The following is a 20,789-nucleotide window of genomic DNA, read 5'->3' on the forward strand; positions in this document are numbered from 1 at the left end:
CAACATGGCCGCCACCGTGGCTCCGCCGGCAGGAGGGCGCCCCCTTGCGGCGACCGCGCGGCGCTTCCGGCCGAGGCCCTGCCCCGGCCCCGCGCAGGCACCGGGCCGGCAGCGATGGCGGCGGCCTTGTGCCGCGCCTTCAGGGCGCTCCTGTGGCCGGCCGCTTCGCTGCCCGCTGGGCTGCCCGCCGGGCCGCCCGCGTCGCTCCGCCTTCCGGGGGGCGCGCTGGCGGCTGCCTGCCGAGGGTTGGGCGGCTCGGCGCCGTGCTGCACCACAGACCCCATGTGGAAGTGCCGGATCAAGTACACGGTGCGGCCCGTGGGCATGAAGAAGACGGGCGGCCGCGACCACACAGGTGGCAGGACGGGCAGGGCCCGGCGGGGGGCAGCCGGGGGCGGGCAGGGCCCGGGGACAGCCGGGGGTGAGCTGGGGTCAGGCCCACCTGCAGCCGCTACTCTTTTCTGCAGGCCGCATCCGCGTTCGGGGCATCGGCGGGGGACACAAGCGGCGGTACCGCATGATCGATTTCCAGCGGCTGCGCTACGAGGAGGGCGCCGCGCCGCAGCCCTTCACTGAGAAGGTCATCAACGTCCGATACGACCCTTGTAGGTGAGTGTGAGTTGTGGGCTTGGCCCCGGGCAATTTTCCCTGGGGGGACCACCCACCATGAGTGCCCTGCGCAGGTCGGCTGACATCGCCCTGGTGGCCGGCGGCAACCGGAAGCGTTGGATCATTGCCACGGAGAACATGCAGCCAGGGGACATCATCACGAACTCCTCTCACATTGGCAGAATGGCAGGTGCATGCCAGGGCCAGGGATGGCCGCGCTGGCCCTGCCAGGGATCCATCGGCTGCTCCCTGCCCAACTAACTCAGCAGCTTCTGTCTTGCAGTGTCAGCTAATGAAGGGGATGCCTACCCGCTGGGGGCTCTGCCTGTTGGCACGCTGATCTGCAACCTGGAGAGCCACCCTGGGAAGGGAGCGCAGTACATCCGGGCAGCTGGTGTGTCTCTGGGAAGGGGACCCAGTGTCTGTAGCCATTTTCAGCTTGGTGCAGATGGAGGGCGGGGGGGTGCACCACCCTGGGTGGCCAGTGACAGGGAATCGCTGTCTCCTCTCCTCCCCGTGTTAGGATGCAAAACAGTCCTCCAGAGAGGTAAGGGCAGCTCTGCCCCATTGCTTCCTGGTGATGTGTTGAGGCCCTGTCTTTGGGAAGCAGTGCTGCACAAAGGGCACTGACAGGGGCTTTGGGAAGTTCCCAGCATGGGACTGCACTTGCCACACGGTAGGATACTTGGTCCTGCTGCTCCAGGCAGCTAGCTGCCTCCTCTCTTGCCTGCTGCAGGGACTTGTGGGGTGCTGCTGAGGAAAGTGAATGGGACGGCCATCGTGCAGCTGCCCTCCAAGAGGCATATGCAGGTAGAGGAGCCATGCTGTCCCTGACCTGGCTGCCTGGGCCTGCAGCCATATGTCCCCAGAGAGGCCTGCAGCTCTTCTCTGTCCCCTAGGTGCTGGAGACTTGCGTGGCCACGGTGGGCCGTGTGTCCAACGTCGACCACAACAAGCGGGTGATCGGGAAGGCAGGCCGGAATCGCTGGCTTGGCAAGCGCCCACACACAGGCCTGTGGCATCGCAAGGGTGGCTGGGCTGGGCGCAAGATCAAGCCTCTCCCGCCCATGAAGAGCTACGTCAACCTGCCGCGGGTTACAGCACAGGAGTGATGCTGCCAGCCAATAAAGTTCTCCATACCACTGCCGTGTTCCTGCTGCCTCTTCTGCGCGGGCCTTAGGGGATGGGTTTCCCCAGCAGGCTCATTTGGCTGCGTGCAGCCCCTGGCGGGAGTTGGGCTGCCCTGGCCTGAGCTTGAAGCGGATGGGGGTTTCGGGGGGGGGGGACGGGGGGACGGGGGGGTCAGGCAGCTCTGCACAGCCGTGCCGAGGCTGGCCGCGGGGCTCCTCTCCCGCCTTCCGCGGGCAGGGCAGTGAGGGCAGCGGGCGGCCGGGCCGTAAAGCGACCGCTGGTGGGCGCGGTGACCCGCTGCGCAGCTGGGGAGCGCGGACCTTGGCGTCTCCAGGCCCGGTAATGCCCCACTGCTGCCCCCTCCTCGTACCACCCTGCTCCAGCCCTGCGCCCCACACAACCCCCGGTGCCCCCGGCCGACCCGGCGCCGCGCTGCCTGGTGCCCATCCGCCGGCGCAGCCGGGCCCCGCGCCGCTCCCCGCCGGGGCGCACCGCGCATGCGCGCCCGCCGCGGAAGTGCGGGGGAGCGGCGCGGGAGGTAAGGGAGCGGGCGGGCTGGGGCTGGGCTGGGCTGGGCTGGGCTGGCGAGCGCCCCGAGCCGAGCTGGCCTGGGGCGACCCCCCGACCTTTCCGTCTGTGAGGAGGACCCGGTACCGCAGCCCTGAGGCGAGACGGCCCGGCCCGCCGCTGAGGGGTTGCGGCAGTCTGGGCCGGGCCAGGCCCCTTTGCGGTGCCCTGGGAGCTCTCGCTTGGGCCACGCTTAGCAGGAGCTTTATTCAGAGGGGCCTGCCCAGGCGAGCCCGCTGCCCGGTACTTGCGGCGCCGGTGCTGCCTACCTCTAGCGGGGAGCGGGAGGGCCAGAGCTCAGGCCTGTTCCTGCCCCGCGCTCCCGGCCCCAGTTGGGTGAGGTGCGGCGGGGCCCTCCGGTACAGGCTCGCACCGGCACTCGGGGCCAGCGTGCGCCCCCCGCGGGGCTGCCCGCACCGCCAGCACAGCCGGGCTTTGCAGCTGAGCCTCCGGGAAAGGCTGCCCGCAGCCTGCCCTGCCACGGCTGCTCAACAGCCCAAAGAACACCGTGTCCTGCCTGCTTACCTTGTTGCTCTGTGTGTGATGTTTTCTGAGGAGAAAGTGAGCTGTGTATCATACTTCCATAGTCGTGTTGCATTAGGGGCTTATGGTACTGGCCTTGAGTACAGCCAGTACAACAGTACGTTTCATGTGTTACACTGCCACATCACAAGTGCTGTACCCTGCAGGATCACAGATTTCTAGCCATAGCAAAGCTTGTGCTCAGCCACCTTTCCCCAGCTCCTGCTTCCCCTCTGTCTCTGCAGGCACAGTTCCTGTCATGGTGAACGAGAGGCACAATGGCAACCTGCTCGTGCGCCTGGGACCCAAACTACAGGCTTACCCGGGGGAGCTGCTCCGGCAGCGTCGGGGCCATGATGGCCAGCCTGAATACCTGATCCAGTGGAGTATTGTCAGCTTGGAAGAGAGAGCAGTGGGAGGCAGCAGTGCCTCCTCTGCAGAGACCAAGCCAGAGAACATCTTGATGTGGATGTCTGCAGAAGAGGTCTGTGCCAGCTGCCCGGCGCTGCTGGGCAAGAGGAAGCTGGAAGGGCAGTGGGTGAAAGAGGAGAAGGCAGCCAGCCCATTTGCTGCAGAAGTCCCACTGGATGAAGCCTCGCTGCTGGAGATGAAGGCTGATGTCAGGAGCCTGGTGCAGCGAGCTGGCCGGCAGATGGCTGAGACCGGGGCCCCTGAGTCCTCCATTCTCAACACCATCCACGTGCTGAGCGCGTACGCCAGCATTGGCTCACTAGCGGGTGCCTTCAAGGAGACGGGAGCCCTCGACTTGCTGATGAAGATGCTGTGCCACAAGGAGAAGCAAATCCGCCGCAGTGCTGGCAAGATGCTAAGGGCCCTGGCTTCGCATGATGCAGGTGAGGGCTGCTACCACTCAGTGCCACTGAGGAGGTGCTGCTGGGCAGCTGAGGGGTGCCAGTCCTTTTGTAGGTGTGGGGTACCTAGGAAGCAGTGTGTCTCGAGGGGCTTGTTGGCAAAAGGGGAAGAATCAGACTGGAGCTTCCAAAGGGCTCCTTAATCTAACAATAAGTTGTCTGTGGTGCTCTAAGACTTGGGAGCTCTTTCCCCTGATGGGTTCTTGAGCTAGAGTGGTAATTAGCTGTTAGGAGTGTTAAGGGCTGTCAAAGAGAGCTGTCCTCGCCAGCAGGTAGGGTCTCTCAGGCTGAGATGCAGCTGCCACTTTCCTGTTTGCAGGTTCAGCCAGTAGCAAAGCTGAGCACCCATCCCAGGGACACACAGACACACGTAGGAGACTGACAAGGACACAAGGCACTACCTTTAACAGCACATACATACGGGACTCACATAAACACAAACACAGATAGCCAAGCCCCTTCTTCAGCTGGCAGAGACAGAATGTCACTCATGCCAGCACATGCAGCATTCTCCACGTTCACAAGCACACACACATTCATGGATCACTTGAGTACCAGCATGGCCCTGCTGCCTGCCCTGCACCCCTACCAGGATCTGAGTCCCCCTACCCACCTGAGGGATCCCCCTACTTGCCAGCTCGTTGAGCCCGATGCTTGTTAGCAAACTTGTAGCACTCAGACATTTGTCCCTTACACAGTCCATATTCACAAGTCCCTCTGCACTCACAGCACAGACTGCCACCTGACTTATACCACTTATACCCTGGCCTGGATGCAGGGCCTCCTGCTTGCCAGCTAGTCCAGTAGGAAGTTTTGCTGACAAATTACATGCATACCGCATGCGCAGCAGGACTGCAGAAGATACAGATGCCTGCCCTCATCACCCCAGCACCAGGCACTGCAGTCCTGCTTCAGCTGCCAGTGCTGACTTCCTCACTTGCCTCCCTCCCAGTAGCTGTTTTTTGGGGGCCACACCATTCCCTCCTCAGTGGCTGATGGCTGAGGACCCCACCCACTCCAGTGGTTAGCAGAGACTCTTGCACTCACTCCAGTAGCACTCACTCCAGCAGCTGGCAGCACAGGCCAGGGGTACCTACACCCCTGGTCTGACTCCAGTAGTTGGCACCCAGTCCATTCTGGGCCAGTGTCCCCAATAGCTGACTCTCCAGGCTCAAAGTCTGTGAGACTCTCCCCAGATCCAGAGAGCAATGGCCCCTCCAACTGCTAACGCCAGGATGCTCACTTGCTCCAGTTGCTGACACCACAGGCCACAGGGTTTCTGCAGCCCCAGTCAGGTTCCAGTTGCTGGCACTAAATTCCACTCACACATACGCAGGTCTCACCAGCTGCCAGCACTCATTCCTTGCAATGCACACACATGTGGGACGGAGAGATAATTGGAAAAGATTTAATAAGAAGATGTAAGAAAACAGGACAAACTGCAGCATTCAGGCTCAGGGCTTAGTCAGACAAGTGCACTGACTGGCCACGGTTTACACAAAACTGGCCCCTTTTATACCCCTTTCTGAGCATCCCCCTCTGTTCCTTGCCATTTCCCTGCCCATGCACATCCCCCTGTCTGTTGACAGAGTTCCACTGAGCACCCTCCAACATCCCAGACCCTCAGGGTTACATGCTTATCAGTAGCGAAGTCCCAGTTTGCCTGCAGTTTCTTCATAACAGACCAATTAGTGCAGCTGACTGGGTTTGTTTCTGGTTATTGTCTTTGTTAACGGTAATTGGTCAGGTTTTATGTCTCTGTGTGTTTGTCTTTCTCCCTTTCCTTATCACTCAAATTTGACAAGGTTCTTAGTCAGATAATCTTACTGAAAAATAAGCATTCTCACACTGAGATGTCCATAATAATTAGAGTGTGACTGACCAGATTTGTTTCTCATCACTGCCTCCCGCTAGTATTTGTCAGTCACGTTTGTGATTCTTTATGTTCTTGTTTCTGGCTTCCTTCTTACTGTCCCTTTTTGCAGTGAAAACGTCCTTGACCGGATACACTTAAAGGAGCAGTCAGTATGTTTCTGCATACCCTTAACAATGAAGACCTGTGCCAAGGGGCTTGGCAGAGCCCTGGTTGGTAGAGGGTGGTCCTCACCCAGTCCTCTCATTTGAGAGGAGCTGCCACCGCTCCGAAGCGTCTGATGAGGCTTGGGTGCACTGGAAGGTTGCTGCTGGTGGTGTGTCCCACAAGACATTTGGCTTTCCCTGCCCTAGTGCCTGAGTTCATGTGGCTCTCCAGTGGGGCAGATGTGGGGGCTGATTCAGGTTAAGACTTAACTCCACTATTCCCTGGAGCCCTGTTTGGGAGCCAGTTATTTGGGGTTGCTTCTTTGGGGGAATCTTGCAGCTTTAGGGGTGGAAGAAACACAGCATTATTAGTGGAGTAAAATGTTGCCCGTCCAGGTTAAAGGACAGAACACGGTTCTAGGTTACGCTGAGCAGCCAGGCTGTTCCTTGCATGCAGGTCTGTCTCGCTCAGGGAGGGTGGCATGAGGGTTGTCTTCATGGGGCCCGAAGAGTTTCTGTTGTTGTTGCAGGGAGCTGGGCCTATGTCCTGCTGTCTCTGAGCCAGCAGGATGGCATTGAGCAGCATATGGACTTCGACAGTCGCTACACCTTGCTGGAGCTGTTCGCTGAGACAACATCCTCTGAAGAGCAGTGCATGTCCTTTGAGGGGATTCACCTTCCGCAGGTAGTGGCTGGGCCTGTGGGATTTAGGGGTCAGGAGAGGTGGGAGTCGGGGACCCGAGCTGGTGTCCTTGTTTGGGACAGGAGGGTAGTTGGCAGTGGGCAGCTGAGCTGGACAGCACTGGGAGAGCTGGCACAGGATGTGGGCCTGGCTTGAGGCTGGGGTGTGGTGGAGAGGCGTGTGGGGAGCCTTGTCTCTGAGCAGGGAGATGAGGGTGGGCTGAGAGGTCTCTGCTGCTGCCTGCTGGTCTGGAGCAATCGTGGGAACCTGACTGTGGATGATCTGGTGGCTCAGAGAGAGCCGGGGTCTGGAAGCACTGTGCAGGCTAGAGTGTGACAGCTGCGCTCATTGCAGATCCCTGGGAAGCTGCTGTTCGTCCTGGTGAAGCGCTACCTGTGTGTCACTTCTCTCATGGACAAGCTCAGCAGTGGCATGGAGCCCGGATGGGAGCAGCAGGACTGCGCTGTGCCCAGCCTGCTCCCTGAGGAGAGGAGCCGTGTGAAGCAGGAGTTTGAATTCAGCATGGCTATGGCAAACCTTATCTTGGAGGTGGTGCACGTGATGGGCTGGGACCCCAGCCACAAGCCAGAGCTGCTGCCCCAACAGGAGCTGCGGCCACGCACCACCCGCTCCATCTTCCAGCACAGCACCACGTCCTGCACTATTGCTCAAGCAGCCCCCACTCCTCCACCAAAAGAGCCCAGCATCTTCAAGACGCGCTCAGCCTTCCCAAGTCGCAGCAGCTATGTAGAGTATGTGCAAGCAAACCTGGTGCATGGCATGTGGGTGCGCATGCTGGAGGACTATGAGCAGGTTAGCGCTGGTGACGAGGGGGAGTTCCGCCAGAGCAACGATGGCACACCGCCCGTGCAGGTACCCTCTGTGGGGAGGGCAGGGGCTGGCAGGGGCCTTTCTGCTCTGTTGTGTAGCCTCATGTGGGGGCAGTGGGGTTGGGCTTGCCTTCCCTCAGCTGGGTGTGTCTTGGGCTCTTCTCCTCAGGTGTACTGGCAAGCCCTGGGCTGTACTTACTGGGTTCACTGGCACATGGTGGAGATCATAGGCCCTTTGGGGCAAGAGGATCATGAGCACCAGGAGAAGGTGTCCACTCTGGCACGCAGCCACAAACTGGCAGCAGGTGAGCAGCCTGTCAGCTGGGCCTGTGACTTCTCTGCAGCCCTTCTGCAGCCGCACGCTGGCACTGTGGGTTCTGCTGGTGCTGGGTGTCCAAGTGCATTGCCCCAGCTGGTCCAGGCACCATGGGAACAGGTTGGGGGAGCAGTGAGCTAGAGGCACCCATTTTGAGCGTGTGCTTTTTCTGTTCTACAGCCTTGTAGCCTCTACAGAGGTTCAAGTGAAGATGGTAGTCCCCATCTCTACAGCTTCTAAAGTCTCCTCCCAGCATGTTCCCCTTCTCTCGCTGCCCCGCCGCAACAGGCCATGGGGCAGTGGGGACCTCTTCTGCCCAGACGGTCCACATGAGCTCTTTCCCTGGGGAGTGTGGGGTGAGCAGCAGAGGATGGGGGCACTGGCAGAGCGGACAGTGCCCTTCCTCTTTCTGCTCTCCTGCAGTTGCGCAGCCATTTTTCTGCAAGCCCTTTGCGGGGCTGTACTCCCTGCCTTACCTGGGGGAGCAGCCGACCAAGGCTGCAGAGGCCCTGAGCCGTGCCGAGTGGTGGGAGCTGCTCTTCTTTGTGAAGAAGCTGGAAGAGCAGGAGCAGAAAGAGATCATTTGTCTCATCCATCAGGAGCAGGCGGAGCAGGTATGGGCCAGAGCCTGCAGTGGGGACATGGGAGGGGGAGAGAGTGAGGGAGAATGTTAGGGGAGGGGCCAGCCCCAGAGGAGGCAGCGGCCAGCATGAGCTGTGAGCCGTGCAGTGACAGCCTGAATGAGGCAGAAATGGGACTGAAACGGGAGGGTGAGTGGGGGGTGGCGAAAGCGTGGGGAGCTGGGCACGGCAGAGGGGTGGGGGAGGGATGAGAGGAAGTGCAGTCTCCCCTGACCCTGGAAGAGTGACTGTGTCCAGCGAGGGTTGGGTAGGCGAGGCAGGCCCATGGGGTGATTCTGCTGGTTGTGACTGGGTGGTGAGTACAGGTGGGAGGTGTGGGCTGGTGGCAGTTGGGCTGGGGACAGCCAGGGGAGGGTGGCACTGGGGAGTGGCCCTGGGGGCCTCCGGCAGTGCAGCCTTTCTGTCTGTTCTGGCACTGGCCGTCATGAAGGGCATGGGGTCTGTGGCGAGTCCACGAGGGTTAACTTAACTCTTCTGTCCAGCTGTTGGAGATGGACGAAGAAGCCCTGATCCAGCTGTCAGTACCCGTGGAGCTGGCCCAGAAGGTGCTTCGGGTCTTGGAGAAGCAGTGCCAGGGCAGCGCTCAGCGTGACCTGCGTGGCTCCCGCATCTACGCCAAATACTTCCTTGGTAGCGGGGCCAGGCAGGGTGGCAAGGGGAGCCCTGCTGTGTCCTCAGAGGGTGCCGGCTGCAGGAGCACCGTCCCTGAAGCCACGATGGCCAAGGCAGCAAAGGAAGACCTCTCTGCAGCCCCAGTGCCGCCCCAAGCCCCGGTTGTGGCAGTGAAGTCGGATTCGCAGCTGTTCAGTGAGCTCCTTGAGAGGGAAGGGCTGTTCTTCCCAGAGGTGACAGAGGAGCAGATCAAAGGTAGTTGCCTGCTTTGCACTGGGGAACACGCACGGTGCTGGAGGCATTGCCATTGCCTCGACAGAGGAAGGCTCTGGGCAGGGCGTGGGGAGCCATGTGCCCGGAGGCTGCCTGGGGAGGGGGGAGCCTGTGGGTGCTGGGTCTGTGGTTGCGTGGCACCCTGGGAGTTGCTTGGGGGTGTTACTGCTGCCCTGACGCCTGCACCCTGCCTCCCTCCTGCCAGTGTTAGGCAGCTCCGAGGGGGTGAGCGAGAGGGGCTCGCTGGCCGAGATTGCAGCTGTGGTGGACGTGGTGCAGAGCAGCAGCTCAGAGGTGGGGCTGCGCTTAGCTGGGCTCAAGCACATCATGAAGATCCTGGAGGAGGAGCCTGAGGCTGAGCCCGAGTCCGAGTCCGAGCAGCAATTCGGCAAATCCCTGGGCAGGCTGGGGAGCAGGAGTATTGGGTGAGCCAGGGTTGCGCACCCCTCCTGCTGGCTGGGGAGGGCTGTGTCGGTGGGGTGGGGGACAGTACTGGAGGTGGCAGTGGAAGTGCGATAGCTGGTATGCTGAAGTGCGGTAGCTGAAGTGCGGTAGCTGGTATGCTGTGTGCCTGGCAAGAAGAGAAGCGGATCTTGTGTCCCTTTGTCCCGGGCAGGCTCATTCCTGGGGCTGACTCAGGTGTGGTAGAGCCATGGGGGCAGGGAGAAGGCGGCTGGCAGGGCCCGAGGTGCTGACGTGCCAGCAGCGGTGCCAGGAGTTTCCTCCTGAGGCGCCCTTTTGCATGCAGGGAAAAGCTGGTGAAGGTGGCAGTGGAGCTGCTGAGCGCTGAGGTGTCAGAGAAGGCCCTGGTGGTGGTGACGCTGCAGTTGCTGCCTGTGCTCATGGCGAAGTACGAGTGGCGCGTGCCGTTTGCCACGGAGGGTGGTGTGCGGGCTGTGCTGGCCTGCATGCAGCAGCACGCCTCCTCCGCCGTGGTGCAGCAGGCTGGCCTGGCGGTGAGTGTGACAGAGATGCTGTAGGTGGGCGGGCAGGCTGCAGGCTCATCCAGGTGTGGCGGAGGTGCCCAGCGCCCTCCTGACTGCTGTTGCCCTTGCAGGCCCTGAAGGTGCTGGTGGGAGCTGTGGCTGGCGAGGCAGGCGGTGCCAGTGGAAATCCCTTGCCCCTGAACCATGCCGATGCACAGATGATGCGGGAGATCTTTGCCAGCATTGGCTCTGCCTCCGGCAAGGGCTCAGCAAGCCCGCTGAGTGCCATCCCTGCAGCCATGAGCACCATGCAGAGGGTTCCAGGGTAGGGTCAGAGCGAGGAGAGCAGCTGGGGGTGGGGGTACCCTCTGCATGGAGTGGGGCGGGCAGGCGGCTGGTGGCTGCAGGGGAGACTGCGTGCTTGGTAGAGGAAGGTGCCCACATCGCTCCATCCCTGCAGGGGCTCCTCGGGCGTGCAGAACGGCTTGCTGGTGGTGAACATGCTGATCGACGGCCACCGGGGCCTGGCGGAACAGCTGGTGAGCTGCGATCTCCCCGCAGTGCTGCAGAGCTGCTGGTGGGACAGGCAGGGCAGTGGCTGCCCTCATGCGATGCTGGCCCTCAGCGTGATCAACCGCCTTGCGGAGCACCGGCTACCCGTGGGCCCGGAGGTGGCAGGTAGCACCCCCCGCCATGCCCTGGCCCACAAGGCGCAGCAGGCAGGGCTACCTTGCCTGCCAAGGCAGAGCAACCTGCTGGCACCTCTCGAGCAAGTGCTTGGGCTGGGCCCACGTGTCCTTGTCGTGGCAGGCAGAGAGGCCCCGCTGGAGGTGAGGGACGTGCAGATGCTTCTGGGCAGCCTAGGGGACAGTGTCTTGTCCAAGGACGTGGTGGTGGCCCTGGAGCGGCAGCTCTGTGGTGAAGGCCCCATCCTCTCTGGCGAGGCGGCTCAGCTGCTGCAGGACCGCAGGTGCTTCAGGCTGCTGCTGCGCAGCTTTGAGCTGCTGCGGGCAGAGAAGGCTGTGAGCCTGAGCATCCTCAGGTGGGTCCAGGGTGTGTGTGTGTGAGCGCTGGTGGTGATGTTGGGGGTACGTGGCACGTGTTTGTGGGTCCTGGTGGGGCTGTTCTTCACCAGGGGCAGGGGCACGCCAGCAGATACGCGGGTGCTGATTGGGGCGTTCTGGGGCGCAGGGCCATGTGGGGACAGCAGGGTGCTGGTGGGGTGTGTGTGGTGCCTGGGGAGCCTTGGCTCCCAGCGCCTGTGGGGTGCCGGCCCTCCAGGCGGGGCAGGGAAGGAGGGCTGCCTGTGGCACTGCTGTCTGTGTGCCCCAGCCTGAGCGGGCCCCTCCGTCACTCAGGATCCTGAACAAGTTCCTGGATGGTTACCAGGAAGATGTGCTGCCGTGGCACGAGTGTGTGGAGCCCTGTTTGTCCTCCTTGAGTGCCCAGAGCTGTGACTGGGAGGTGAGGGGGCCCCGGGACTCCCGGCAGGCAGGGGCATCTTTGCTGGCTGTGCCACGCATCGGCCGGGCCCGGCGTTGGTGACGCAGAGTCCCCGCCTGCGGCAGCTGGGCCTTGTTGTGGCAAACGTGCTGGGAGAGGTGGGGGGCGGCTGTCCTGGCGGCTGCTGCGTCCCGGTGGCTGGCATGCCCAGCGCCGTGCCCGGCTGGGCTCTCGCAGGCGCTGCTGTGGTGTTGGGGTGTCGGGGATGGAGCCCTGCTGCAGCCCGCTGCTGGGGCCTGGTGGGTTCTTGGCACTGGCCCTGACGGCTGCCTGCTCTCAGCAGGTGGTGCAGAAGGTCATTGGCTTCCTGCACCGCCTGGCCACCACCAGCAAGGACTGCGTGGTGGTGATGTGCCACGTGGGCGCCCGCGAGGCTCTGTCCAAAGCCCTGGAGAAGCACAGCACGGCTCCGTCGCTGGCGCCAGCCCTGCTCGAGCTGGTGACGGACTGTGAGAAGTACGCCAGCCTCTACAAGAAGCTGACGACCAGCATCTTGGCTGGCTGCATCCAGGTGGGCCTGGGGAGGCCCGGCTGCACTGTGGCTCTGGGTCTTGGGGCCGTCCAGCTGTCCGCGGCACCAAGGGGCAGCCTTCTGCTCTCTGCCTGCTGCAGCCCCTGCGGTGGGCGAGGGGAGGAGGAGCCAGGGTGCCCGGTAAGAGCCTGGCCCTGTCCCATAGCTGGTCCTGGGGCAGATTGAGGAGCACCGCCGGAGCCACCAGGCCATCAGCATCCCCTTCTTTGACGTCTTTCTGCGCAACCTGTGCAAAGGTGAGCATGGGGAGCAAGAGCTGAGCCCCTGTGCTTGACGTGTGCTGGCCAGGTGGCTGGAGGCTCCCTGTGCTCTCCCTGCAGGCTCCAGCGTGGAGGTGAAGGAGGACAAGTGCTGGGAGAAGGTGCAGGTCTCTTCCAACCCCCACCGGGCCAGCAAGCTGACGGACAGGAACCCCAAGACCTACTGGGAGTCGAATGGCAGCACCGGCTCCCACTTCATCACTGTCCATATGCAGTGCGGTGTGGTGATCAGGTGGGGCTGGGCCAGGCAGGCTGGGGGGCCTCGGGGCCAGGAGGGCCAGCGGCTGCGCGGGGAGAAGAGGCCTTTGGGGGTCTGCGTGAGCCCTGCCCCAGTGGTCTGCGCTGTGGGGGTTGCTGGACATGGGCAGCAGCGCATGTGGCTGGCCCCGCGGGGCCAGGGCAGGGAGGTGAGGGCTGCTGGGCAGCACCGTGTTTGCTGTGCTGCAGGGAGATGAGCATGCTGGTGGCCAGCGAGGACTCCAGCTACATGCCGGCCCGCGTTGTGGTGCTGGGGGGAGACAGCCCTGCCACCATCAGAACCGAGCTGAATGCAGTGAGTCTCGCGTGGGCTGCGCAGGCGGTGGGTCCCCGCGGGAGCGGTGGGCTGGTCCTTGCTGTGCCCCGAGAAGGTCTCGCCCTGGTGCGGGGCCCCGAGAGGTGCCCTCCAGGGAGCGGGGGTGGCAGGAGCTGTGCTGCGGGGGCTGCCTGGCTGTAGGCAGCAGGTGCTGGAGACTTGGGCACAGGTGCCGGGGCTTGTGAGCCTCGAGTGGGGCCCTGGCAGGGGGTGGCCTGTGGCTGCATAGGGGCTGCTGTGGGGGACAGAGGCCGTGGCTTTAACGGGGGTGGCCAGCGGGGCACACAAGGTGGCTGCTGCTGGCTGCCTGGCATGCTGAGGGCTCACTGGCTGCCTGCAGGTGACCATCCTGCCCTCGGACAGCAGAGTGATCCTGCTGGAGAACATGACCCGCTTCTGGCCCATCATCCAGATCCGGGTGAAGCGGTGCCAGCAGGTAGGGGAGCAGGGGGCTGGGCCGGGGAGCTGGTAGCGTGGGATGTCAGGGCCGGGCCCGAGGAGCTGAGGGCTGCGCTGTCCCCTAGGGTGGCATTGACACACGTGTGCGTGGCATCGAGGTGCTGGGTCCCAAGCCCACTTTCTGGCCTGTCTTCAAGGAGCAGCTGTGCCGGCGGACGTTCCTCTCCTGCACCGCTCGGGCTCATGCCTGGTGCCAGGAGATCTGCCAGGACCGGGGACGACTGCTGCAGCTCTTTGGCAGGTGAGTTGTCTCCTGGCTGTGCCGTCCCCGGGCAGGGAGGGGCCCTCGTTCCTGCCTGGCCACTGGTGGTGCCCAGAGGGCCTGGGCCACCCTGGGGTCCCCCACGTTTAAGTTGAGCACATGGGCATGGCTGACCCACCAGAGAGACCAGAGAGGTGCCCCACAGGGGCCAGCGCGTCCCGACCTGGCAGAGGTCAGTCAGGCACAGGCAGGATCTTGCGGCCACGGGTGCTGCACAGCGCCCCAGTTTCACGGGGCCCACGAGGGCCCCGAGACCCAGTGCGGGTAGGGCCTGGGGGCAGCGAGGGTCCCTGGCTGCTGGGGGCAAGCGGGGCTGCTGAGCCATCGTGCCTGGCAAGCGGCAGGGCAGGGAGCGATGGCCACACTCTGCTTGCCTGGGGTGTCCCCCCAGCTGGGCGGAGGCGTGCAGCAGTGCTGTGTGCTGCCCATGGCTGTTGCAGGCTGAACCGGGCGCTGCAGCATGAGCAGAGCTTTGCTGACCGTTTCCTTCCCGATGACGAGGCGGCCCGGGCCTTGGGCAGGACGTGCTGGGAGGCCCTGGTGAACCCCGTGGTGCGGAGCATCACCAGCCCAGGTAGCCTGCGCTCTCGCGGGCCTATGGGGGCCATGCCCCAGGCTGAGGCACCCCACTCTGAGTCTGGTTGGCCTCACAGACCCCCAGGGAGCCAGCCCCCTGGCCTGGCTGCTGAGCAAGTACCTGGAGAGCGTGGAGCCACCCCACCATGCCACAAGCTGCGGTGCCGTCTTTGGTTCCCGTGTGCGGCGCCTGACACAGCTCCTGGTGCACGTGGACCCTGGCGGCCCAGAGCCGGAGGAGGCAAGAGCAGCTGGTGAGCAAGGGGATGCCCTCCTGGGGGGCTGGGGGGTGGTGGGCCAGAGGTCCAGGGGGCTGTGGCTGTGGGGATCCGCTGGGGAGCTCTTAAGGGGGCCCTTGTGGCACCTGAGGCCCCTGAGCTGGGGAAGGCTTGTGGCCGTGTCCCTGCGGCAGCCATGGCTCCCTGGCATCTGCCCTGCTCTGCGCCCCGCGGGGAGAGGGGCGAGGCCGTCGTGGGTCAGCATGTAGGGCCTGCCCGCAGAGCCCGGCTCAGCCCAGGGCTGTTCCTTGGCAGGCGGGAAGGAGGGGAAGAGCAAGGAGGCGGCGGCCAGGGCTGCGAAGGCGGTGGTGAAGTCGGGCGACCTGGAGAGCATCTGGCAGTGCTGGCGTGGTGTGGTGCAGCAGCAGGTAGAGCGTGGGGGGCCGGCCGTGGGGGCCACAGGGTGTGTGTGGGACCCCATACTGGGCAGGTGTAGAAGGGAGCGGTGCCTGGTGGTCACCCGGGAGCGTGGGGAGGGTGCGGGACTGCCTGGCCTCTGTGGGGGCAGCCCCGCTGTGCTTGCCACCCTGGCGGTGCTGCAGGCCAGGGGACAGGTACAGTGTCGGGCTCTGTGTTTCCTGCTGGGCTGCTGCTGCGCTTCTGTCTTGCCCCTGCTCTCCCAGCTCGCCGCAAGCTCTCGGTAGCCCATGGCAGCACTGGGGCCTCTAGTCAGCCCCTGGCTGGGACCTGAGCAGTTGGTGTCAGCAGAGTGACGCCGAGGCTGTGGATGTTCCCATGGGCCACGGGCCTGTCCCGCTGCGGGGCTCGCCCCTCTGGTGGTGTCCTGCTGCGGGGCTTACCTCTCTCGTGCTGTGTCCTGCAGGTGCAGCAGTTCCTGGAGGCAGCAGGGCAGGCGCCAGACCTGGTGGAGCGATACTGCAGGCTGTACCAGCGCCTGCGCAGTGCCACGGCGGAGCTCTTTGGGCAGCGGGCTGCCTTTGTGTTGGCCCTGGGCCGGGGCTTCGCAGGGGCTTTGCTGCAGCTCTCCTTCCTTACCGCCCTGCACGTGAGTCGAGGGAGCATGGCAGTGGTGCTGGGCCCTGACCTCGCTGGCCGCGGGTGCAGCAGGCGAGGCAGCCCTGGCTTGCGGCCTCAGGGTGAGCCCTGGGTGGGCAGTGCCTTGGCCCCCCGCTGAGCCATGGCGCCCTGCCCTTCGTCAGCCCCAGACCGGGTGCGTCGCTGCCTGGGGCGGGTGCCTGGGCACCCTCGGCCCCTGCCTGAGCGCCCCAGGGTTTCCCCAGCTGCTCCCCCATGCTGTTCCCTTCGGCCTGGCCCTGCGGGCAGCCAGTGAGGCCCCTCCACAGCCAGCCCTGTCCCTCCGCAGGTGAGTGAGCAGTTTGCCCGCTACCTTGACCGGCAGATCCAGGAGCTCCGTGGGGCTGCGGGCAGCACAGCGCCGCTGCAGCAGCTGCAGCAGCTGCTGGAGCCCTTCGTCGTCTTCAGTGGCCTGGAGCTCGCCCACACCTTTGAGCACTTCTACCGGTGAGGGTGCCGTGTCTCCACAGAACCAGAGGGCCTGGTGCAGCTGGCGTGGCGTGGAGGTGGCACTGAGGCCGTGGCTGAGCCTGGCCTGGTGTGGCGGTGGTGCTCCTGGTGCTCCCGCTTGGCTTTTCCCTGTGTGGGTGTGCGGAGGGAAAGGCTGCGGGGTCCCGCCGGGCACTGCATTTCTGTAGAGGCCCGTTCCCTGCTGGCGGAAGGGAGGGGAAGACGGGTGCTGCCGGGGCTCTGTGCCTTGCTGCGAGGCTGGGGCCATGTTGGTCTTGCGGTGGGTGGCTGATGGCCATGGGGCTCGGGCCGGCCCCTGACGTGATGCTGGCGGCTGTGGCAGGCACTACCTGGGGGACCGGCTCCTGGCACAAGGGCCGTCTTGGCTGGAAGGAGCCGTCGTGGAGCAGATCGGACTGTGCTTCCCCAGCCGCTTCCCCCAGGATATGCTGAGCAACTTGGCTGAGTCGGAGGAGCTCCAGCAGCAGTTTTGCCTCTTCCAGCTGCAGGAGCAGGACAGGTGGCTGCTGGAGCTGGACACAGGGCTAGATAAGGTGAGTGTGTTGGTGGGGTGGGGAGGCTGGGGGCTGCCCGCATTCCTCACAGGGATCCTGAGCTGCCCTCACGTCCACACGCCCAGACACTGGGGACAGTCTCTGTGGTACATGAGCCGGAGGTGAAGGTGCTGGCCCTGTCCCCGCACTGCTGGCCCGTTTCCCCATTCTGCTACATGGACGAGCCTGGGAGGTTTTTCTCGGCGGCGCTGAGCTCGCCCCTGGATGAGTTTGCCAACTTCTGCAGGCGGCGTGAGTGTTGCAGCAGCGTGCATGCGTGTAGCTCTCACCACAGCAGGCCACAGCAGCTCAGCCAGAAGTGGTGGGAGCACTGGGCTGTGCTGGGAGAGCCTGGTGGGGCCGGCCCCCGGCCCTGCACTGATGCTGTCTCCGGCAGGCCAGAGCCAGCTGGGCTGGGAGTGCACGAAGCCCCGTCGGCTGCAGTGGACGTGGCTGGGCCATGCTGAGCTGCAGTTTGGAGACTGCGTCCTCCACGTGTCCACGCTGCAGATGTACATCCTGCTGTGCTTCAACGGCGCTGAGGTAGGAGCTGGGGCCACGGCGGGCTGAGGGAGGCAGCAGATGCTGGCGTGTGGCAGGACCTTGTCCCCCCTTCCAGCGGGGTCTCGAGTGGTTCTCGGGGCACGGGCCCCTGCCTGGCGTGGCTGGGCCTGCGGCCAGCGGGTCTTGGCTGCCGTTCCCTGCCCGCACCCCCCTGCAGGAGGTGGCTGTGGAGGCTCTGCTGCAGGCTACGGGTCTCCCTGCTGAGCTGGTGCACCACGCGCTGACACCGCTGACCCACGGCGAGGGCGTCCTGGTGCGGAGCTGCGCTGTGGGAGGTGCGTGTGGGGCTGGGGTCCCCGGGGCGGTGCTGGTCCGAGCCCCAAGTGGGTGCTGGGGTGGGGGTGCCTGAGCTCGTAGGGGGAGCAATGGGCTGGGGCGAGTCTGTCAGCGCTCCGGGTGCAGGTCAGTTGGAGCCTGAGGCCATGTGGGCAGGGGTGTGTGTGGGGCCACGCGTGGGTCAGTGTGGGTGGTTTTGCCTCGGGTCTGTGGGGCTGGGGACCGGGGCCAGGGGTTGTGCGTGTGGCGGCTGCTTGGGGCTGTGTGTGGGGGATGGGGATGGGAGTGGCACCTGTGAAGGCAGTGGTGGGAGGCCCAGGGCTGGGTCCAACAGCCACACGTGTGTCCTGGGGCTCCTTCAGGTCCCAGCTCAGGGCTGGGCTGACCCTGGGTTGGGTGCTAGCTCCAGATGTGCTGCGGCTGAACCAGGCAGCCCTGGCCCGTTCGTCTGGCCGCCACCTGAGGCTGCTGCCCCAGCAGAGGTACCTGCGGGCGGAGAGGGCTGAGGTCAGCGCCCTGGAAAGGAAGAGGAATGTCCTCTGCTGCCTCATCACCCGCATCCTCAAGGTGGAGAAGCAGCTCCACATTGACAACCTGGTGTTCAGGGTATGGAGGGCTTGAGGGGCAGAGAGGGGGGCTGGCTGGGTGCTGCGCCCGCACTGCCACATGCGTCTCCCTTGCTGCCGTAGGTGATTGATGCCTGTCAGAAGGGTGAGCTGGGGCCAGGGCTGCAGTTCCTGAGCTTCTGCTGCCACAGCGTGGACGTGCTGTCCTGCATCCTGCACCTGCTGAGCCAGGGCTATCTCCGGCGCCAGGAGGAGAGGCCTCATGTTTTGGAATACATCTCTGCGGAACCCACACCATCCCCTACCTCCCAGGCCCAGCCCCAGGTTGCCTTCCAGACTGTAGAGATCAAGACAGCAGCAAGCCCAGCCTCTGCTGGAAGGAGACAGACTTTTTCCACCTTCAGGTAGACAAGGCCCTGGCTGCGCTGGGAGGACACAGGCTGGGTTGACACATGCCTGGGTTCAGTCTGTCTCTTACTGAGACTTGAGTTATTTTAAATAAATGAGCCAAGCTCCTCCCAGTCCCAGTGTGTAGTCTGTCAGAGAGCTCAGCTGGGCCACAGGTTGGAGTGTGGCCAGGTCCTACCTCTGGTTGGCCCTAGGGAACCCTGCCAGCTGTGCTGGCCCGCGGTAGCAGCTGCACCCTGCCCACAATTGTTCTCTCCCAGCTGTGCTTGGCCATGCACTCCGGCACAGAGACACACACCCGCCCGCCATAATGGTACCAGCATTAATTTATTAAAATTAATCCTGAAAAGTAACCATACAATAAGTTTAAAAAAAATAGAATCTTGTAAAAAAAAAAACCCAGGTGCCCCCATGCCACACCTCCAGCTGGCAGCACCATGGGGCAGGGCTGGTGGGGAAGGGATAGGGAGATGAGGGGACAGCCTCGGCAGCGCTATGCCAGCCTCAGCAACAGGGCTGCAGAGAGACTAGAAAAGCTGCTGAGGCTCAGCCCTATAGGGCAGGGCCAGGCAGAGCAGTGCGAGGCTGGTGGCGGAGCTGGCGAGGGGCCGTACAGGGTCAGTTGCCCCTGCTCAGCACCTGCCCCTGCCATGAGCATCCTGCTGGCTCCAGTGGTGGGGCCCTGGCCTGGGCCCAGCCCAGCTGGGGCCCCGGCTGGCGGGGGGCTGGCCTGGCAGGCGCTTCTGGGGAGAGCAGGGCCCAGAGCCCCTTCTGGGTCCCTGCTGGCTGGTGCCAACCCTTGTCCCAGGCTGCTGTTGGGGGTCATGGGAGGCAGATGGCATGGTGCCCTGGCTGGTGTTGGAGGGTGCACGGACCCGGTCTCACTGGCCTCACCTTTATGGGTCTTGGCCCACAGGGAGCGGTGCGGGTGTGGTATCGCCCTCTGCAGAGCAGGCAGAGGCTGGGCCACAGAAGAGAGGGGACGAGAGTGTGTCCATCTCTTCCTGCAACCCTCCGCAGCTCCATCCCAGGGCTGCCCCTGCATCTCACACACTCTTTGAGTAGCCAAAGATGCCCACAGGGAGATACTTGACATGTGTTGGCCACTGCGCTGCCAGCTGGAAAAACTTCACATCGTTCCACTCCACCCCATCTATGGAGACTGAGAGGAAAGGGTGCAGTGAGCTGCAGCCCCGTCACAGGCAGCCTGTGCTGCTTGGCCTGCCCTGCGACAGCCCCCACGGGGCTCGTACCTCCCCTCACCTCGCAACATGGTGTTCTGGTGCTTGGCTGTGCAGATGAGGCGTGTGATCCCTTCGATGACTTGGCTTTTGGGCTCCAGGTCCTTTTCTTTGGGTTTCTTGCTCAGGAACATCACTGGGGGCCAAGGACAGGCAGGATCAATGTTAGAATGTCCCCACCTGGCCCTGGGTGGGAGCCCTCACCCCAGGGCTGGCTGCACTGACTGGTCCCTGCTGGGCCAGGTCTCAACCATGCCCTCCTGCGGGCTCCCCCCCTGCCCTTTCTGCAACAGACTGTGGCCCCACAGCTGGAAAGCATCCCATGGTGGGGCTTGATTACCTTTCTTGTTTTTCTCCTTGGTGACCACGGTCATGGCCATGGTGCTAGGGGGCACCAGCTCCCCTGTGCCAGGGATGCGGCTGACCTGGAGTGAGCGGAAGTTGCTCTTGAGTGTGTTCTTGATACCCGTCTCCCGCTTCTCACCCTCCTTCTTCCTGTCCAGCCCTTGTGTTGTCCAGTAGTCCACCTGCAGGCCCATCACCTCCACACCAGGGCTCAGGGACCTGGGCAAGATGGGCAGCACCATGCAGTGCACAAGTGCTGTCCTTGCTCCTCTCCTTCCCCATAGCTCAGCTGCAGTGTGCCCAGGGGGCACGCTGGCCCAATAGCCACAGGATGTGGCAGCGTCACCAGTGAGCACCTCAAACCCCTCCACCCCAGTCCCCACTGCCTCAGACTGCACGGGGCTTCCTTACCCAGCACCCGAGAGGCCGCTGCTGACAGAAGGGGAGGGTGGCGGGGTGCTCACAGTCTCCTTGCCATAGGGGACTGCTCCACTGGCAGCTGGTGCTGAGCTCAGCAGGGAGGGGGTGCAAACTGTGGCATCATCCGAGTCCACTGGAGAGGAAGAGTATGGGTCAGGGGGGGCTGGGGGACACCAGTGAGGGCCTCCCTGCAGTTGAGAAGGAAGCCAGGGACTCTGGGCTCCCAGGGACTCACCAGAGGCACTGAAGGACTGCTCCACCAGGCCCACCTTCACCACCTGCAAGAACAGACAAGTCGGATGATCCCCAGCGGCAGCAGGGCTGTGCAGTGCCCCTCTTCCCCAAGCCCCAGCTGCCCACTGGCCCCTCAGCACACTCACCCCCACAAAGGGCACAAACTTCTGACAGGAGTCCTCATCGGGGCTGCACGAGGAAGAGAGGCTGGTCAGGGTCTGGGTGTGCTGAGCACCGAGTGCCATGCGGCTA

General features: G+C 63.7%; 3 protein-coding genes across 10 annotated transcripts in view; 2 read left to right on the plus strand and 1 right to left on the minus strand.

Annotated features, from left to right (window-relative positions):
* The first annotated feature begins 80 nt into the window (after nucleotides 1-80).
* MRPL2 (mitochondrial ribosomal protein L2) lies at nucleotides 81-1,751 on the plus strand. Its single transcript, XM_056357238.1, has 6 exons — nucleotides 81-355; nucleotides 468-609; nucleotides 684-799; nucleotides 893-1,003; nucleotides 1,346-1,419; nucleotides 1,509-1,751. The coding sequence occupies exons 1-6, from the start codon at nucleotides 115-117 to the stop codon at nucleotides 1,719-1,721; spliced, it is 897 nt and encodes a 298-aa protein (XP_056213213.1). The 5' UTR covers nucleotides 81-114; the 3' UTR covers nucleotides 1,722-1,751.
* A 316-nt stretch (nucleotides 1,752-2,067) lies between these two features.
* On the plus strand, nucleotides 2,068-18,405 carry LOC130157531 (cullin-9-like). Of its 5 annotated transcripts, none has more exons than XR_008824925.1 (30): nucleotides 2,068-2,278; nucleotides 3,075-3,683; nucleotides 6,251-6,405; nucleotides 6,757-7,275; nucleotides 7,402-7,537; nucleotides 7,972-8,162; nucleotides 8,672-9,056; nucleotides 9,280-9,499; nucleotides 9,823-10,030; nucleotides 10,132-10,325; nucleotides 10,461-10,678; nucleotides 10,811-11,042; nucleotides 11,359-11,464; nucleotides 11,784-12,014; nucleotides 12,181-12,271; nucleotides 12,356-12,527; nucleotides 12,743-12,848; nucleotides 13,210-13,305; nucleotides 13,394-13,569; nucleotides 14,031-14,164; nucleotides 14,244-14,420; nucleotides 14,700-14,812; nucleotides 15,268-15,450; nucleotides 15,769-15,926; nucleotides 16,273-16,483; nucleotides 16,570-16,735; nucleotides 16,881-17,026; nucleotides 17,205-17,322; nucleotides 17,804-17,929; nucleotides 18,013-18,150. XR_008824925.1 is itself a non-coding variant. In XM_056357220.1 (30 exons), the coding sequence occupies exons 1-30, from the start codon at nucleotides 2,083-2,085 to the stop codon at nucleotides 18,295-18,297; spliced, it is 6,135 nt and encodes a 2,044-aa protein (XP_056213195.1). In that variant the 5' UTR covers nucleotides 2,068-2,082; the 3' UTR covers nucleotides 18,298-18,405. The 5 variants fall into 5 exon arrangements, 4 of the variants coding, with proteins under 4 accessions (XP_056213195.1, XP_056213196.1, XP_056213199.1 ...); XM_056357220.1 differs by having other exon boundaries at nucleotides 17,727-17,929; nucleotides 18,013-18,405; XM_056357221.1 differs by having other exon boundaries at nucleotides 11,787-12,014; nucleotides 17,727-17,929; nucleotides 18,013-18,405.
* Nucleotides 18,406-18,605: 200 nt separating this feature from the next.
* The window catches only part of LOC130157533 (phosphofurin acidic cluster sorting protein 1-like), a 71,952-nt gene continuing 69,768 nt past the window's right edge, over nucleotides 18,606-20,789 (minus strand). For all 4 annotated transcript variants that reach the window (XM_056357227.1, XM_056357226.1, XM_056357228.1 and 1 more), the window contains 6 exons: nucleotides 20,684-20,726; nucleotides 20,539-20,581; nucleotides 20,295-20,436; nucleotides 19,879-20,102; nucleotides 19,561-19,674; nucleotides 18,606-19,459 (listed from right to left, as the gene is read on the minus strand). In XM_056357227.1, the coding sequence (XP_056213202.1) occupies nucleotides 19,344-19,459; nucleotides 19,561-19,674; nucleotides 19,879-20,102; nucleotides 20,295-20,436; nucleotides 20,539-20,581; nucleotides 20,684-20,726 (682 nt within the window). In that variant the 3' untranslated portion in view covers nucleotides 18,606-19,343. The remainder of the gene's footprint in view (nucleotides 19,460-19,560; nucleotides 19,675-19,878; nucleotides 20,103-20,294; nucleotides 20,437-20,538; nucleotides 20,582-20,683; nucleotides 20,727-20,789) is intronic.

The sequence above is a fragment of the Falco biarmicus genome, chromosome 12, assembly GCF_023638135.1.
Source record: "Falco biarmicus isolate bFalBia1 chromosome 12, bFalBia1.pri, whole genome shotgun sequence".
Taxonomy (NCBI): domain Eukaryota; kingdom Metazoa; phylum Chordata; class Aves; order Falconiformes; family Falconidae; genus Falco; species Falco biarmicus.

Bases quoted from the DNA above. Each gene is read 5' to 3' on its own strand.
- MRPL2 (XM_056357238.1), top strand. From the start codon at position 115: ATGGCGGCGGCCTTGTGCCGCGCCTTCAGGGCGCTCCTGTGGCCGGCC. The intron at 356-467 runs GTGGCAGGACGG...TCTTTTCTGCAG, and splicing joins GGGCGGCCGCGACCACACAG to GCCGCATCCGCGTTCGGGGC. The intron at 1,420-1,508 runs GTAGAGGAGCCA...TCTGTCCCCTAG, and splicing joins CCTCCAAGAGGCATATGCAG to GTGCTGGAGACTTGCGTGGC.
- LOC130157531 (XM_056357220.1), top strand. From the start codon at position 2,083: ATGCCCCACTGCTGCCCCCTCCTCGTACCACCCTGCTCCAGCCCTGCG. The intron at 3,684-6,250 runs GTGAGGGCTGCT...TTGTTGTTGCAG, and splicing joins CCTGGCTTCGCATGATGCAG to GGAGCTGGGCCTATGTCCTG. The intron at 10,031-10,131 runs GTGAGTGTGACA...TTGCCCTTGCAG, and splicing joins TGCAGCAGGCTGGCCTGGCG to GCCCTGAAGGTGCTGGTGGG.